The sequence below is a fragment of the Lathyrus oleraceus genome, chromosome 2 (genome assembly GCF_024323335.1).
Source record: "Lathyrus oleraceus cultivar Zhongwan6 chromosome 2, CAAS_Psat_ZW6_1.0, whole genome shotgun sequence".
Lineage (NCBI taxonomy): Eukaryota > Viridiplantae > Streptophyta > Magnoliopsida > Fabales > Fabaceae > Lathyrus > Lathyrus oleraceus.
In genome coordinates, this window is record NC_066580.1 from 27,330,304 (window position 1) to 27,344,213 (window position 13,910).

Here is a 13,910-nt window from a genome sequence, read left to right on the forward strand (position 1 = left end):
TCCCATACATATCATCTCATATTTGTACTTAATGATCTACAATAATCCACAAACTTAAGGTATGAGATTCATCTGTGAAGCTTCAAGATCTCCTGGTCATGTTGAGCTGTGCCCAAGTCACCTTAACCCTAATCTCATCCTCAAGTCCACCGACAAAGATTGGGGGATCATTCAATACATTTCACTCACTCTCTAAATCCAATTTGGATGGTGAGTCCCCTTTGAAGATGCCTCAAGATTCACCTGGTCACCCAAGGACCCTAACCCTAGCTCTTGACCCTTATTTGGCGTGTACAAGTCTTGATTATCCATTGATCTTGGCCATGTCATTGAGGACCCCTAAAATCCGAAGTTTGTTCATACCCCACACCTTTGAAACATCTCAACATGATCCTTACATCACCAAACCCTAAATCATCTAGCCTTGGTTCTTGACAAAACTTGTGGCTCAAGAAATCCTAATTTAGGGATCCATTGATCATTGTCCTTGCTTCATTTTGATCATCCAATCACCTTACCATTCATTCAACATCATTTCATGTCCATTACAATAAAAATTCATCATTTAAACATCCATTCAATCAATGTTACAAATACTTGGTTTGGTCATGATTTTTGAATTTTCAATGCTTTGATCCACTCATGAACTTGACCTAAAATCATCCCACAAAGCTCTAAATCTTACTTCCTATCATGGTATGATCATATGAGCCTAAAACATCTATCATTATACCTTGGAAATCAAGAAATCACAAAATCCCATTTTTAGGTCATGTTGGTTGGTCACATTTTGAAAAGAATGGCCTATGGGGAGTTCCAAAGACCATAACTTTCTCATTTCACAAGATTTTTAAATTCCACTTCGAGCAAAATGTCATAAATAAATTCCTATCCAACTTTGTTTCAAGTTTCAAGACTTAATTCATTGAGGAATGACCTCAATATTTGCATTGGCCAAGCTGGTCCAACATGCCTACCATGCCCTAAAACATGACCAAGACCACTACTTTACCACATTTCCATTTCCAAACTACAACTCCTTTTGACATGGTTCTTTTTGAATTAAATCAAGGACATGGAAATGAACATTTGGCACAAGTTTGGGACAAAATGCACAAGCCAATTGTATTTGGCCTTGGTTCAAACATTGATGATCATCCTGATTGCACAAATTAGACATGTCAAGTCAAAATTGCATAACCATGCAACGAACCCTCAAATCCCTTTGTTTTGATCCCAATTTTCCCCAAACACATTGCATATGGTATCGTGGTGCAAATGGAAGTCAACTTGGTAGCCAAAACATATCACAATGCAAAACCTAATCCCATGTGCAAAACCATAATTTTCCCAAACTGACAAAAAGAAAAATCCATAGCAGGCCAATCCAAGTCCCTTGTCTGTTCCAAATCAAATCTAAGGAACAAAGCAAAGTGATCTGATCTGCAAGCAAGTTTAGACAACAACCATGCATGTCCCTTAATGTCCACCCTTAAACATGCTTCGAGCCACTCACCATTCTGAAGCAAACCTTCATTTTTCTCCCTCCAATCCATCCAAACACCTTCCTTATAAATAGGGGAAGGTGTTCCCTTCATTTTCCAAGCTTTAAAAGCCCCAAAACTTCTGTATCACATTCGAACCAAAGCCTCCAAAATAGAGAATCGTGTTTTGAGTTTCAAAGCGTTTCAACCCCAAACCACCACTCAGAAACCTTCACTAACCTCCACTCAAAATTTCCAAAGCCCTAACTCATCTTCCCTGAGCTTTATCTGAGATGAGCTAAGTCGTCAGAACACCATCCTGAGATCGATTCCGATCAGGTAGTGCTACTCACTCCTATCTCTAAAACAAGCTACCAATCACCTCAAAATGTCCTTCTGATCGTTACCCCCAAACTTTTAGCTTTGATTAATACATATTCAGAATTTAATTTTTGAATTAGGTCATTTGTGTTCTTCTGGTTCGTAGCAAAATACTCCACACTCAGACCCAATCAATGGCTCATGAGTGTGGAGGTTAGTTTGTTTATGTGTTTCCAAGATCCCATGCTCCATGAGTCCATGCACACCCTTGCCTACAAGAACAAAATCAAAGCATCATTAGCATTCACCAAGCTTTAATCAAATACCAAACCAAACAATTCAACAAAGGCTATCACATTCCGTCAATTTCATATCATTTCTAACTATACAATTCAAACAAATTCACCAATTCTAATAAGCATCTCATTCAACATAACTTCACGAATTCTACACTAACAATCATTAAAATCTTGGCATTTATCATGTTCAAACAATTTTCATTGATATTTTAATACTAACATTTCCAATTTCAAATCCTAAAAAACTTCCTCTTATAAGAAATTAATTTCTTCACTTTACAAAATTCAAACTTCAACATAGCATCATTTAGTTTCATCCAATTTAACCAAACTTTCCATCAATTTAATACTAACTCTAGATGTTTTGCAATTAACTTTCATTCTCATTAACATAACATGTGATAGATCAGAATATAAATAATTTCTACTTGACTCAATTACTAACATGGGTAACATTCCCTTAACAGAATTTCAAATTGAATTAATCTCTAGTAGCTGGATAACTAACTCCAGCAATCTGGATTTCAAAGCTAACTAAAATTAACATAACAATGTGAATCGACTTGCACTTAGATTCCAAAATAAACTAACAGTCCTACACATTTGAACTAATCTCCTAACACCAAAATGAATTCAAAATTCCAACTAGCTTTCGAAACAAATAACAATTCAAAATATACTATTAACAAAACACTAATTGAGCAAACAAAACTAACAACTAACTTCATTGATTTGACACACATTCCCACTACATCTTAATTCAAGCCAAAAATCTAAGATAATACTAACTATTTCACTTGTTCAAACTAAATGTATAACCTGAAGCAAACAAAAATTGAATTATTCAACAAATAATTAACATCCTCATATAAAGACTTAGAACAATCAATCCACACTACGCCAAAAAGGTTTTTTAACAGCGCATCTTAGACAGCGCTTTTAAAAGAAAGCGCTGTCTAAGGTTAAAATAAAAATAAAACACGGAAAATGTTCTAAAAAAATAATGAAAGCGCTGTCTAAGGGGGGGGGGGGGGGGTCTTAGACAGCGCTTTTAGAAAGCGCTGTCTAAGACCCCCCCTTAGACAGCGCTTTTAAAAAGCGCTTTTAAATATAGACCTTAGTCAGCGCTTTTGAGAAAGCGCTGTTTAAAGTCTTTCAATTAAAAAAACTAAAGAGTGGATGGTCTGAAATCTCTTCCCTCCCTCAAATTTTTTAAAACACGCTCTAAAGTAGCCCTCTCCCGCTCCGCCGCGCCGGAGCTCATCGCCGCCAGCGGTAGAGCTCAAAGACAACCTAAACCTTACACCAAACTCTTCGTCTCACCTTGCTAAAAACGAATACCCAAACCAAACAACATAATTCATAAGCACCGGGCTGAATCGAAGAGAGGAACTCAAGAACACTAGATTGGAAAACAAAAATTAAATGATGATGGGTGCAAATCAGAGTCTCAAACAAGGGGGGTTTGAATCCCCATGCAAAACTCTACCTCGTGGTAACTTTGTCTGAGGAAATGGAGGGGTTTGGGGTATTTCTTCGCCGGATAAGAAGACCGGAGCACCACGACGATAACAAAGGTTAGGTCAATTCACTTTGTATCTTTTCTTTATGTATTTTGTTTCTTCTTCTTCTTCGGTTTCTGAGAGAAAGTGAGTGAGTATTGAGAGATTTGAGAGAGGTTTGGGTTAGAATTTCTGATGCTGATAACTTGAATTATTTTTGGGGTTTAAGGGTAATGGTGGCTTGCCTTAACTGTTTAGGGTTGCTCCACCTCCTTCTTGCTCTGAGTGTGCTTCTTTTTATAGTGAAAATATTAGGGTTTGGTTTGATTTCTGATAAGGCAAAGCAAAGGGGATAAAAGAGGGTAATGAAATTGTTGTTGCCAAACAATGTTTTCTCCAATGTGTGTTGGCTTCTGAAAAGCAATTGCCCTTGTACTTTGAATTTCTGATGCTGATAACTAAAAGAGCGATGCTCACAAGGTCCTTTTTTCAAACTCTTGTTATAATAGTTAATTGCAATTTGTGTGAAGTTGCTTTTTCATAATCAGACATAGAACTCACTGGACATGAAACTATAGATATCTTCGTGAAATTTTACTGGATTCTATTGACAGATTCTATTTGGGTTTTATGACCCGTGTCATCTCCCAAATAATCCTGGATGGCCCTTGCGCAACCTCTTAGCACTTATTTCTGCAAGGTGGAATCTCAAGTCTGTTCAGTTTTTCTGCTACAGGGAGAACCGGGGTTTTGCTGATATGAGCTTGTCCCTTGTTGGTGAAGCATTATTAACAGTTCCACAAGGTAGAGCTGCGTTAATTATGTGACAGTTATTTTGTTGATAGATATCTCTTTATTTTTATTTTGTTGGGTTTCTAATGTGAAAAGAGTAACTATATAGGGTGGAAAGATGCTGTGCCTAATGCAGTTGGATGGGAACTTAATAAGGGAAGAAAAGTACCTAGGTGTATTAGTCTTGCACAATCCATGGATCCAACCAGGTTCATTGTCTTCATTATTTTCTCCGGTGTAAGTTTTATTTAGTATGCAACTTATTTTTTCAGCATATCTAATTTTTTGAATGTGTTTTTATAGGTTGGCTGTATCTGCTGCAGATTTGAATTTAAAGCTTATGAGGTGGCGTGCTTTGCCATCTTTGGACTTGAGTGCTTTGTCTTCCCTCAAGTGTCTTCTCCTTGGAGCAGGCACACTTGGATGCCAGGTTGCGCGCATGCTTATGGTGAGTATTAGTATTGAGAAAACCCTGTTTTTGTTGTTTCAGTATTTCAATTCTTGATAACTTATATTTTTCGCTGCAGGCATGGGGTGTCCGAAAAATTACTCTAGTTGACAATGGCAGGGTGGCTATGTCTAATCCATTGAGGAAGTCTCTTTATACTTTGGATAACTGTCTTAATGGCGGAGAGTTTAAAGCTACAGCAGCAGTTGAAAGTCTCAAATGGATATTTCCTGCAGTGGTAGACCATCAATCCCTGAGATTTCACTTGAAGCTAAAGCCTATAATAAAATTTTCCACATAATTGAATGTTTTTCTTATTCTTTTTCAGGAAGCGGAAGGCATTGTTATGGCTATACCAATGCCTGGACACCCTGTAAATAGCGAGGAACAGGAGAATGTACTTGATGCTCATGATGCAGTTTTTTTATTGACAGATACGAGGGAAAGTCGTTGGCTCCCAACACTTCTCTGTGCCAATGCTATCAAGGTTGGCCAGTTTATACTTTTAAATTTTATATATGTTGCCATTTATATTTATATCACTGATTAACACATGATTCATATTTTAAACTAAAGCGTATATTACGACTGTTATTCCTTTCATAGTTTTGATTGCATCTTCTTGACTAACATGTATATTTATAGATTACCATGACTGCAGCACTGGGGTTTGAAAGTTTCTTGGTTATGCGTCACGGAGCGGGTCCTTTCAGCAGCGCCTGTGATTCGAGTGCTGAAACAGCTAGTTCTTCATCTGCCGATTTGTCTGTAAATGATGCAAATGGAAAACATAGACTGGGATGCTATTTCTGCAACGATGTTGTTGCACCAACTGATGTAATTTACATGCAGCATTGTGGTATGATATATGAAGAGATATAACATACCTCACTAACTAATTCATACTTACTTTCTGCAGTCAACGTCCAACCGCACTCTGGACCAGCAATGTTCTGTGACCCGACCGGGGCTAGCTCCTATTGCTTCTGCCCTTGCTGTTGAACTTTTAGTAGGGATTTTGCATCACCCTCAAGGGTAATTCTTCCAAATTGATTTTATGTGGAACAATCTTGAAAAGAGTCTCTGACCTGCTTTATGTATCCTGCATGAAATTCACATACTGACTACACATTTTCAGGATATATGCAGAAGCCGATATTAACAACGGTGCACGAAGCAGTAGGTTCGTTTGTTGCATGGCCGACAAACCTCATATGCGTAGGATATGAGGTATGCTGATGAATTCAAGTGTGCATTTTATACAAAGGATCAAGTGGACGAAATCAAAGAGGAGTGGTGTCAATTCATGATAAAGCTCAATGTTTGTTCATAAATTTGTGTAATTAATGTGTACATTTGTAGTATATGTTATGACTTGTAAATGTGTACATAAATTTGTATATATTTTGATACATTTAAGGCAAAATTGGTTTGAATTGGTATATATATATATTTGTTAGCCAAAAATTGGTAGAAAAAAGGCCAAAATGGCATATATAAAATGTGATAATTGTCTGTCAAAATCTGGTTGAAAACAGGTAGAAATTCTGGTTTATAAACCTGGAAAAAATATGGTTTAAAACAAAAGCTTCAAAAATTTTCGTATACCTTAGACAGCGCTTTTGTAAAAAGCGCTGTCTAAGGGGGGGATTAGAAAGCGCTTTAGGCAAAAGCGCTGTCTAAGGGGGGGGGCTTAGACAACGCTTTTTGAAAAGCGCTGTCTAAGGTATACCTAAAAAATTTAAAATAAGAGGGTCTTATAAAGCGCTTTTGGCCAAAGCGCTGTCTAGGGGGGGGGGGGGGGCTTAGACAGCGCTTTTAAGATTTAAAAAAGCGCTGTCTAAACCTTTAGCAGCGGAGGTTTAGACAGCGCTTTAAAGCGCTGTCTAAGGCTAAAAAAAGCGCTGTCTAAGGTCTTGTTTGTTGTAGTGCCATATAACAATCAGTTAATATAGGAATCAATTCAATGTCTTCATTTTCTAACATGATAATAGGATTTAGCAAAGCAACTATAACCATGTGCTATGTTAACTTCACCAGCATTAAGAACATAACAGTAATAGTTCATAATCCAACTAACATAACAGAGTACTTAACTGAAATACCTAACTTTTGCTAACCAATTCCAATCTTAACTAAACCTAACATGAATTTAACGTCATAGAAACTCCTAACTGACTCACGCCTAGTGATTCTAACAGAGTTACCTAACCATGACTTAACTGAACTAACAGAAAATTCTTAACAGAGTGATAACAAAATCATCAACCTCTAACAAACTTTCACTATGAGATCCTAACAAAATTTAACAGAGTGAAAATTTCAAGATCTATATAATTCAATCTCTCCCCAATCATGGTTTTTTCAATCACAATCTTATAAATCACCAAAAATCCACTCTATTCTAAAACTCCTTCCCTTTGATATCTCTTAAATTGTAACAACCCGTATAATATATATATATATATATATATATATATATAGAATAATATCATACAAGTGTTATTATTTGGTATTGACACAACCATAAGTGCCTATTGGCATCATTATATACTCGTGTCCAAACTAAAAACATAAATGGCACATGTCATACAATAAAGCCTAAATAATAAAATCTAATAACTATGTATAATATCTTCATTGTACATAACTCCACAGCGGAAGATCACAATAATCAACATCCCTTGAAACATCAGAAGACAACTTCTCCTGAATTCAACCTGCAAGGAATACCTGAAAAATAACAACGATAATGGGATGAGATAATATTCTCAGTGAGTTCTCCTATCCTATGGGTTCACTCGGCTCTATAGGGTTGCTACCTGATTTCTAACTCAAGTATTCACCTTCTGTTACTTATGCATCACTCACACAATGTAACTAGGACTTGGGCAACTAAGGGATATTTGTAATATATGGAAACATGTCACTTGAGTTCATCCACTTAACAAATCACTATTTGGATTCACAAAACATCAATCCCCAAACGGACTTACGTCTAAGCCAGAATTGGTTCATGCATGCTCATATGATTTGACTTTCACGGTGGATATCGGGTCCTCTATGAGGCTTAATCCCCAGTTCAAGTGATCGTCACCCGTATGGGCCTCTAACCCACTTAGGGTATCTTTCAGCGTATGGGCCTCTAACCCACTTAGGTGTCCACCTTTCCCCCATGTCCGACATGGTTGGGGCTCAAACCCAATTGAGGCACGAATCATTGGTACCACATCCCCAGTTACCTCTTTACCTAAGCTCTTGAAGTGGTATGTGCACAATCACAACTAATTCCGAATACGTGATTAATTCTCAATAACAAATAGGACTTTTGAAACAAATGTTCCTCACCAAATATCAAACAAATTCTCATGATATCATATCAATTCTCATGGCATCATAACATGATCCATTCTCATTACATAAATCACATATGTTTTATACAAAGCATATTCATTCGTTTACCAAGTGATAACTTGTCCACGGTACACACCTAGGTACCGTTACATCCAAGCATCACCGTATGCTCATTTCCATAACCTAGATTATCTTTCTAAGTTATTAATCAAGTTATTCTCCTAGGTTTCCTCACTCATCTTTGAAAGGTTTTTAATCATGTTATTTCACAATCAAACATCCAACCAATTCATGGCATACATATTAGCATAACAAAATGCCATACATGGAACACACATAGTGGCATAACATGTCACAATAAACCCTTGGGATATTCGACTCATGACATACTCATAAGTATCTTAGGTTATTCAAGTCGTCATACACAAACAAGTCAAACATAATCAAGCATACAATCATCACTATCCTCTACCAAGCATTATTGGTAAGTCCATGGTCTCTCATCACCATGCAATATCTCATTATATTATTAGCTTTCCAAAGCTTCAAGTCTCATATCAATCGAATTCACGGTTCTTGAGTGATGGTGGAACAAGAACCACATATTTTAACCTGACTAATATTCTAGATTAAACCCATCCAATCTCATGTAAATCGACCGATTAATGTTAAATTAATGCAAACACATCATGGTATAAGTTATAATACATCTAAGGTGGTTTAGAAACATGAAATAAGTAGTTTTAGGCAAAATAAGGCTAAACCAATTGATTGCACTGGGAGTCAATCGATTGTGTGAAGTTACTGACTTCTGTTTTTGGTGAAATTAGATAGGACCAATCGATTGAGCACTATAGCCAATCAATTGACATTATCAAAATCAACTTTTTCTTCATAGAATCATGAACTAATCGATTGGTTCTGCAACTTTTCTGCAACCAATCGATTGACACCTGCATAATCTCAAAAAAACACATCTTCTAAACAATCTCTCTTCCAATTTCAACCACCCATATCCATACCAAAACATATACCATTATGGATCCATGCTCAAACACATAACAATCATGCAATCAAGACAATAATCATACCAAATAACATAATATCAAGAACAACATGAAGCAACATCAACATGTTATTATCAACAACCACAATCTCATAATAACCTAGTTTCCCTTCATGAAATTCTTCCCCTCCCCAAGGCTAACTCTATCTAAGAACGCACCTTGGTTTGATGATGAAGATGATGAAATAGAGATGAAATTGATGATAATGATGATGAAGATGAGATGATGGTGGTGATGATGAAGATGATATCAATCTTCTTATTCCTCCATGAGTTTCTTTTTCTTCTTCCCGTTCTTTATCTTCCTTTCTCTTTTCTCTTCTCTTCCTATTTCCTTTCCTTTCTTTCTTTCAGATAAACTCTTTTTCTCTCTTACCTACTATATCTATTTTCCTTCATTCTTATCCACTTCTTCTTTCTTTTTAATCACCACAACACAACATATACTATATAATATATATAATATATAATATTAAATAGTGACACAAAATATCTCAATTGATATTTTGTCTTCCAGTATCAATTGACCAATTATTAATGTTACCAAAAATATCCTCTCTTGTACTTATTAATAAAGGTTAGTCTCTTTTAATAAGGATTGATCTCTTTAGAGTTCACTAGTTACTCTATTGGTCCCAACTGACAACATTTAGAGAACATATGAGCACTAATTGTGCCAACTTACAAGAGATAGAGTACATAGGAACTCAATTGGTATCAACTGACAACTAATTGAACATTTAAGGGGATATGGGATATTACATAAATTCTTCATCACTATCCAAATTTCTCTCACTCTCTTCGCATGACTCTCTCAATCTCATTGAGATTCATCAACCTACTGTATCTCTCACGTTCAACAATTGGAACAATATCATAGTACCTACATACTACAATATTTAAAGATGAAGAATAATAATAAGAAGAAGAGATAATCACATGCAATTGAAACAAGGTGAATAATTACCCAAAGAAAAGGGAGACGTAGGGACCTTGAAGAACTGCCAGAGTTGCACCAGAAGGTATTTTTTTATCACTCCTTTTTGTTGATTCAATGTTATTACCATGTAGACCTCAGTGAGGGGGATCAAATCCCCCTAGCAGTTGGCTCTAATTCCTCTCAATGGTTGCTTAATTTTGATTCACATTTTTAGGGTTCATGTGACTTTTAGCATCAATTTGAATTTCCAGATAATTTTTTTGGAAAAGTGATGGTGGATTGTGAAAGAGGAATGAAAGACAGTTGTTTTGATAGGTGTTTGGACATGATTGCACATCCGCTACTGCCGAAGGAGAATTCCGGCGCGACATAGATGTTTTTTTTATGGCCAGATGTCTTGAGGGAGCATTAGCGACGTGAACTAGCTGTTTGAATACTGAGTGAGTGATGTGTTAACTCTTTCTTCTCTTGGCTAACCTTCCTTGGGCTTCAGGACCAACCAATTTACTCCTTGCACCCAATAACCAACAACACCTCCTCTATTCAACAACTACAATAACATTGGACCCTCAACCAGGACCAATGCCTTTTGCTCTAGTCCCATGTTTCTGCTAGCCGCGCCCTAGGCAAATAACATGCACCCCTGTATCTTTTTTTCTTTTGGGACTATTTCTTTTTTCTTTGTTCTTCATTTTGGTTTTAATGTCATTTTATAATTATTTTAATGCATTTTAACATGAAAGTACGTTTGGAGATAGTTGAAGATAGCTGACAGGAGTGGTACACGCATGAAACACATCGCACGCTCGAAGGTACAACAGAGTCACCATCAAAATTTATTTAACTCAAAAGAGGGAAGGGAAAATATTGATAAAACCTAAGGGAAATAGAGAAACGGGTAAGAGAATCAGTTATGCAAAGGGGGAGGTATTAACACCCCTCACATCCATGGCACTCCATGCGAACCGTTTTGAATGCTCTTGCTTGGATGGGTGTTACAATCTTCATGTACTTGCAAAATAGAAAAAAGGATATGAAAAGAATGCTCGAGGAGGATTGTGGCCCTCATGCCTACGTATTCTCATGGTGCATTGAGAAAGTCAGAGCCTCGTAGTTTGTGGAAGCAGAGAGGAAAAAGGAAAGAAAAGAAAATGCTCGTCAAATATTCGCATCCTCGTGCCTACGTATTCTTATAGTGGAATAAGGAAGTCAGAGCTCCGTAGTTCGGAAGATAAAGACTAAAAGAGATATGATTGGGGGTGGTGTTTAAACCATAAAAAAAACTGAAATGGTGTTTAAAACAAAAGGAAAGATAAAAGTGGTGTCAGAACCAAGAAAGGGGGTTAACCATGAAGGTGTGTCCCTGAATTGTGGTGTCATAACCAAGAACTAAAAAAGATAAAAGTGGTGTGGAAACCAAGAAGGGGCTTAACCATGAAGGTGTGTCCCTGAATTGTGGTGTCATAACCAAGAACCGAAAAAAATGGTGTCAAAACCAAGAAATAGGGAATGATCATGAAGGTATATCCCAAAAACAATTGCAATGGTGTTTACACCAAAAGGAGAGATAAAGGGAGACATATGGCTAGTTGCAGACTTGACAATGAATTGACTAGAATTGTACTGAAGTCTATGAACAAAGGCAAATACTCAGGGTAACTAGGTCGTTCGTCTCGTACTCAGAGATACTATAGACAAGTGTAGGGAAGATCCCCTCTCATCATTCTCTATTGCTTAAGGCTCATGGCATGCATGCCTAGTCAATGTCTGACAAGTTGTTGAAACAGGTTTTCAAAGATGATTGTGGGGATGAGTCAGATGATTGTGATCTGCTGAGGAGAACTGTAGTCCACTAAGAGTCTTGCGCTTGTTAAGAGGCTAACACTCCAAATTAATAGAGACAAGTCCCATCAAGTGAACAAGGGACTTATGGTCACTTGACAAAGACAAATGGTGAAATATATCATATGAAAAGATCTGGTTGATCAAAGTGGAACTTGATCAATCCAAATCAAAGGAGTAGAATTGATGAACAAATAAGGAGGCATGATCGTACAAATACTAACCTAGGGTCTCATTGTTAGTTAGTCCAAGAGAAACCCATGTGGGTGCAAAGTGTATTATCATATGTCTCATTGTTAGGTATCCCAAGAGAAAGCAATGTGTGTGTGAATGTGTGCTAAGCCTAAGCAAATGGATGTGATAAGCAAATGAATAAGACCATAAGCTCATAATCTCAAGAGGAGCAAAGCAAGTTAAAGTGTCCATAAGATCCATGGGTCCTAAGTCAAAGTCCATAGTCCAAAAGGCCTTCAACACTCCAAGTCAAGCATATGTTTAAGATAAAGTCCAAGTTTATTTATCATGTTTTGATTCTTTGAGATTAAAAACAGATCAATCAAACAAGATAAGAAGCAACAAATGAATAAGGCAAAAAGAATCGAGTATGAAATGAGATGATAATTAATGAGACATAAAACAAAAGTGCATTAAGTAAATGACATAAAAGTAAATGACATAAAAGTAATGAAATAAATTAAATGACTTGAATTAAATGGCAAGAATTAAATTTCAATAATATAAAGTAATGGAGAAGGATGAGAGGGAATTTTTCCTATCCTAATCTAGAGTACCTTCGTGTACGGGGCGTAGGCCCTAGTTATTTAGAGTATTCGCCTCCGTTCATAGACTTTTATGCAATTCGAATCAAATGATTTTCAAGTTTACTTCCCCATAGACAAAATCTCAACACATAAATACTTCAACAATTAACAATACACTCTTCTCATTGGATCAAGTATCAACACTCTCTTTGATATCCATACATACTTTGGGTTAATTACCTCATGGTTAAACACCCATCTCTGAATCAATTTCTTCATACATTGCCTTGTAGAGTTATAGGCTCTGAAAAATATTCATGTATTTTTCCCTATAGAGTTACACACTCTGGAAATCATTCATTCTGCCTTCTAGAGTTACAAACTTTGACAACCTTTCAATTTTCCCTGTAGTTACAGACTCTGGAAAATCTTCACACATTTCCTCATAGAGTTACAGACTTTGGCAAACCCCTTTTTTCATGTTTGCCTTGTCATCCCTCTCGTGCTTAGGCAAACCATTTCTCATTCATGTTCTCCTTATCAGTCCTCTTGTGCTTAGGTGAACCCTTTTTCTCTTTCATGTTTGCCTTGTTAGTCCTCTCGTGCTTAGGCAAACCATTTCTAATTCATGTTCGCCTTAGCAATCCTCTCATGCTTAGGCGATCCCTTTCTCTCATTCATGTTCGCCTTATCAATCCTCTCGTGCTTTGGTGAACCCTATTTTTCTTTCATGTTTGCCTTGCCAGTCCTCTCGTGCTTAGGCAAACCATTTCTCATTCATGTTCACCTTATCAGTCCTCTCGTGCTTAGGCGAATCGTTTCTCTCTTTCATGTTTTCTTTGTTAGTCCTCTCGCGCTTAGGCACACATTTTTTCCCTTTCGGCATACCATCTATTGGTCGATGCCTCACATTCTTTGATTCAGATACACACTTCTGTATGTATTCAAACAACACAACCATTGGTTCAAACTATATTTTCACTACACAAACCACAATCTTCTTCCTTATTTGGCTAATCACCATCTATTGGTTAACGTCACACATTTTCTCTTTCTATTTGGCTAATCACCATCTATTGTTTAATGCCACATTCTTTTATT

The 13,910-nt window shown here is 36.8% G+C and overlaps 1 protein-coding gene across 1 annotated transcript; it reads left to right on the forward strand.

Moving 5' to 3' along the window:
- The first annotated feature begins 3,617 nt into the window (after window positions 1–3,617).
- Window positions 3,618–10,169, forward strand: LOC127121729 (ubiquitin-like modifier-activating enzyme atg7). The gene is made up of 10 exons (XM_051052175.1): window positions 3,618–3,632; window positions 4,221–4,410; window positions 4,508–4,607; window positions 4,702–4,846; window positions 4,926–5,084; window positions 5,175–5,333; window positions 5,492–5,683; window positions 5,766–5,881; window positions 5,985–6,025; window positions 10,012–10,169. Exons 1-10 carry the CDS (start codon window positions 3,618–3,620, stop codon window positions 10,167–10,169), a joined length of 1,275 nt encoding a protein of 424 aa, XP_050908132.1.
- The last annotated feature ends 3,741 nt before the right edge of the window (window positions 10,170–13,910 follow it).